Source organism: Chaetura pelagica, unplaced genomic scaffold (genome assembly GCF_000747805.2).
Source record: "Chaetura pelagica isolate M959 unplaced genomic scaffold, ChaPel_1.0 scaffold307, whole genome shotgun sequence".
NCBI lineage: Eukaryota > Metazoa > Chordata > Aves > Apodiformes > Apodidae > Chaetura > Chaetura pelagica.
In genome coordinates, this window is record NW_009953940.1 from 744609 (window position 1) to 749047 (window position 4439).

At 60.6% G+C, this 4439-nt stretch overlaps 2 protein-coding genes across 2 annotated transcripts in view; one reads left to right on the plus strand and one right to left on the minus strand.

Moving 5' to 3' along the window:
* The window catches only part of IFT172 (intraflagellar transport 172), a 33931-nt gene extending 31610 nt beyond the window's left edge, over window positions 1–2321 (plus strand). Inside the window, exons 44-48 of the mRNA XM_010001763.1 lie at window positions 1–25; window positions 477–575; window positions 923–1076; window positions 1867–1958; window positions 2232–2321. Of these exons, the coding sequence (XP_010000065.1) occupies window positions 1–25; window positions 477–575; window positions 923–1076; window positions 1867–1958; window positions 2232–2321 (460 nt within the window). The remainder of the gene's footprint in view (window positions 26–476; window positions 576–922; window positions 1077–1866; window positions 1959–2231) is intronic.
* A 991-nt stretch (window positions 2322–3312) lies between these two features.
* The window catches only part of KRTCAP3 (keratinocyte associated protein 3), a 2607-nt gene continuing 1480 nt past the window's right edge, over window positions 3313–4439 (minus strand). Inside the window, exons 2-4 of the mRNA XM_010001764.1 lie at window positions 4081–4310; window positions 3759–3893; window positions 3313–3396 (exon numbers count right to left, since the gene is read on the minus strand). Of these exons, the coding sequence (XP_010000066.1) occupies window positions 3313–3396; window positions 3759–3893; window positions 4081–4310 (449 nt within the window). The remainder of the gene's footprint in view (window positions 3397–3758; window positions 3894–4080; window positions 4311–4439) is intronic.

Sequence of the window (4439 nt, forward strand, 5' to 3'; positions counted from 1 at the left end):
GAACCGCTTCCTGGACATCTCAGATGTACGTATAGTCTGATGGAGGGAGGGCTGTCATATTCAAAATGACAGTGGGATGCAGGGCCAAAACAGCCCCTCAGCCTGGCCAGGGTGCTCCCAAGACTCCAGTGTGGCAGCACATGTTTGAGCTGGTGCTGATGGAGAACCCTGAGGGCTGCTGGGGTGCGTGCATGCACAGCACCAAGTACCCCAGCAGCAGCTGTGGAAGGACTTGCTGTGCAGGGCACCTGAGAAGCCCTGAGCCAGTGCCATCATGCACACACAAGTTTGAGTAGTGCCATGTTTCAGGGACATCCTCTGACGCTGCAGAGGATGGCCAAAAATGCCACCCCCCAGGAGGACCCAGCCACCACCACACTAACAGGGGCATCTGTAGTGCCACCCTCAGGGTGTAGGTTGTATTGCCAGCCCCATGGATGGCACTGCCCACTGCTCCACCCCTTCTCCTTTCTTAGGCCATTGAAGAAGGCAACCTGGACTCTCTGGACCACTCTGATTTCCAGAACACAGACATTCCATTTGAAGTGCCGCTTCCAGCCCAGCAGCACGTGCCTGTGAGTGTCTTCTGCCTTCCTCAGCTCCCATGAACGGTGGTGCTGCTCCAGGGCCCTCTGAAGTGGGCCTGGGGCAGGGGAGGGGCAGCAGGTGCTGCAGGAGCTGGGGTTGTGCTCAGCTCTGCCCTCAGCCCCTCTCCCCACCACAAACACACGGGCAGCCCCAGCACACACACGTGCACACACGTGCTCTCCCTCATACTCCCAACACACACACACACACGTGCTCACCCCCCCCATATTTACACATGCATGTCCTGTGTGCACCCCCGAGTCCCGCTCCCCAGTGCAGCTGGGTCATGGCACGGCAGGTGGGAACAGGAGGTGTCCTGGCCTCTGCCCTGCAGGAGGAGAAGCGGGAGGAGGTCAGGGACTGGGTGCTCACCATGTCCATGGACCAGCGGCTGGAGCAGGTGCTGCCGCAGGATGAGCGGGACACGTTCGAAGCCTCCCTGGTGGCTGCGCAGACGGGCGTGCGCTCCCTGCCCTGCGTGCTGACAGGTCAGCTCCGGGACAGCCCACACGGGACAGCTCACGCGTGAGGGGAGCACACGGTGCCGTGAAGGGAGGGGGGAAGTCAGGCTGTGCATAGGGAGATGGCTGTGGGACCAGCTCTGCTGGAGATGGAAGGAGCTGTTTTTTACGGTGAAGGTGACTGAGCACTGGAACAGGCTGCACAGAAGCTATGGCTTCTCCATACCTGAGACAGCCTAAATCCATCTGGATGTGGTCCTGGACCACTGGCTGTCACCCTTCTTGAGCAGGGTGGGGGACTGACCTGAGGTCTCCTCCAGCCTTCACTGTTTCGTATTTCTGTGGTTCTGTGAGAGCTCAGTCTGGCACAGCACTGCCCAGAAGGCTGCCCAGGCTGGCCAGCGCTGACACACGGGCACATGCAGTGCCTGTCCCTGCTTTGCCCCGCTCTTCAGGAGCTGTCTGTCCTGGCCAGCACTGTCCCTCCCTCATTCACTCTCCAGACAGCAACTTTGGATTAGAGAGGGGAGGATCAGGGGTGGGCCACCAGCAGCAGCTCTGGCTCCAAGGTCAGGAGCAGGCTGCTAGCATCTGGCATACTTGGGTGTCCTCGCCAGAAGGACAAGCCTTCCTTGCCTTTGATCCCACTGCTGTGGGCACTTCCTTCCTCATTCTGGGCTCCAGAGGCTGGACTGTTTCCTGCACTGCCCCATGGCAGCATCCCCAGCCAGCTGGCCATGGCAGAGGGAAGGGATGCTCCAGGCAGAGGTCCTCCATGGGTCTCAGCTTGGTTCTGAAGGTGTCACTGTGTGAGCAGGGTACCCTGTGCTAAGGAACAAGATTGAGTTCAAGCGGGCAGGCCGAGAAGCCAACAAGGACACGTGGAACAAGTTCCTGATGGCTGTCAAGGTGAGCCAGGCACCCTGTGGGGCAGGGAGACAGGCTGCAGGGTGTTCAACCGCTCATGCTGACTATAAAACATTGTCCTGCTGGGTGGAGATAAGTGAACCAGTGTGGTTTTAGCGTATCCACAGTCTGCTGCTGGGCAGGGATTAAACTTATTCAGGCAGCTGGGGCAGTTCCATCTCTGCCTGAGCAGCTCTGGCAGCCCCCAGGGGTGCCCGTGGTCAGGGGGTGATGGTTCTGCTCCTTGCAATTGCCAAGGCCTCTTTCATTCTGCAGACATCTCACAGCCCTGCCTGCCAAGATGTGCTCAAGTTCCTCAGTCAGTGGTGTGGAGGACTCCCAAGCACCAGCTTCTCCTTCCAATGAGCTGGACCATGGCAGATTTCAGTCTTGTTCTTCAGCATCCTCCACTTCCACCCTCAATAAATATGTTTCTCAACCCTGCTGTGCTCTTGTTTGTCAAGGGAGGCCAAGGCCAGGAACATGTGTAGCTCCCAGGGACAGGTCCATAACCCTGAGCACATGCAGCTGCTCCTGGCCTCAGCCAAGCTATGCTCAGTGTGCACCCTCCACCCTTCTGGGGGATTGTCACACTGGAACCATGGAGCTGCCTACATCCCTGTGCCTGGCTAAGGGCAAGCATGGAGATGGCCTTACACCCCAGCTGCATTGTCATTTCACCAGTGGGCCCAGCTCCCAGCAGGCATCCACCCAGGGAAGCCACTTACAGCCACCAGTGTGAAAAAGGAAAAGTTTATTTACTCAGGAAGAACAGATGCTTACGACAAAGGGGCACTTCACCTGCCGCTCCCCAGCTTGCCTGAGGACAGGCAGAGCAGCTGACCCACCAGGCCCCAGGCCAGCCCTGGCCCTTGCCAGGTCCCAGCACCTCTGCCTGCCCCCACCACTGTGTGTATAAGGCAGATGGAGCCAGCAAAGCTCCATTTATTGTGCCAGCAACAGCCTTGCAGCTTGGGGAGAGAAGGGAGAGCATCCAGGGCTAAGGCTGCCTGGTGACCCAGGGCTGCTTGTGTCAGGCACCTGCAGGGTTTGTCCCAGATGGGGCTGGAGGAATGGGGGGAGAGGCACACCCTGCAGCCCCCCTGCAGCCCACCCTACTGTGCAGGAGGATGCTGCAGGTGCAACATCCCCTGGCTCAGTGGCAGCACTCCTGCAGCAGCACCTGGGAGTGAAAGAGCACACCTGAGTGCCAGCCCAGGCGCAGGGCCGGGATGCCTCTGCCCAGGATCTGCAGCATGTGCTTGGAGATGTTTCAGTGGGCTGGTGTCTGTGGGGGCCCCAGCATGGCCCCTCCTGTCCCCCAGACACAGCCCAGGCACTGCACTCACCTGTCCAGCTAGGTGCAAGACTCAGCCAGCCCCCCAAGGAGTTGCTGCATCTCACGTGATGGCCTCTCCTTCACTGTACCTGGCCCAGCCAGCTAAAAAGAGGGGGGGAAAAAAGGGTGGAGGGTCACAGGGATATGAGAAGGGCTGGGCCAGGTTTGGGAAGGGGGCCTGGGGGGGTGGGCAGGGGCAGCATTTGCCCAGGACATAACAGGCTTGGCCATCAGAGGGATGAAAGTCCCTCTCCAACTACCCAAGATGAAGGGGTGCCAGTCTGTCACCAAGGTTGGCTAAGAGGTTCAAACTTGACATTCACCCTGCACCCCCACCCCCTTGCTACTCAGCATGCTGGTATGGGAACAAGGGCCCAGCAGCACCCAGCACTGCCAGAATGCAGCAAAAGGGCAAGCAGTGGTGGGGCAGAGGCAGGGAGACCCAACAGGCCAATGGGACATACCTGCTCTTTGCTGTATCTGCGTGCACAGGGCCCAATGCCCCGGAAGATCAGGGCCACCAAAAAGCACCTGCCAGACAGCACAGCTTCTGCAGCCACCAGCACCATGGAGGGGAACCAGAGCGCCAGGGCTGTGTCCTGCAGAGCAGAGGGCTAGAGGTCCCACTGCACCCAGCCTGCACCAGCAGAGGGGCTGGGGGGGCCGGGGGCAGAAAGAAAGGGAACGCAGTGAGAGGAGAGGAGGGAGAGAAAGAAGGAAAACAAAGAAGAGAGGAAGCAGAGACAGAAGGAGGACGGGTGGGAGGGGGTGGCCCTGCAGACTCACATAGATGCGGGTGGTGTTGAAGGGACAGTCGTTGGTGGCGATGGCGGCGCGGGCGTCGCTGGGCAGCGCGGGGCTGTGGCAGCCCTGCAGCAGGTGCCGGCCCCGGCTGTGCACGGTCAGCGCGATGGCCAGGGCCAGGCCCACGCTGCACGCTGCGGACAGCAGGCAGCTCAGCAGGGACACGCTCAGCAGGGTCCAGTGCTGCAGGCAGCGAGAACACGAGAGCAGGGCTGGCCAGAGCCCGGGGACACGGCAGGGCAGGGAGCAGGGGTGCTGGGAGCCCCGCGGACATTCGCAGCCCGCGAGCACTTGCAGCCCCCTGCCCTGCTAGCGCGGCTCAGCCCTGCGGGGGGCTTCCG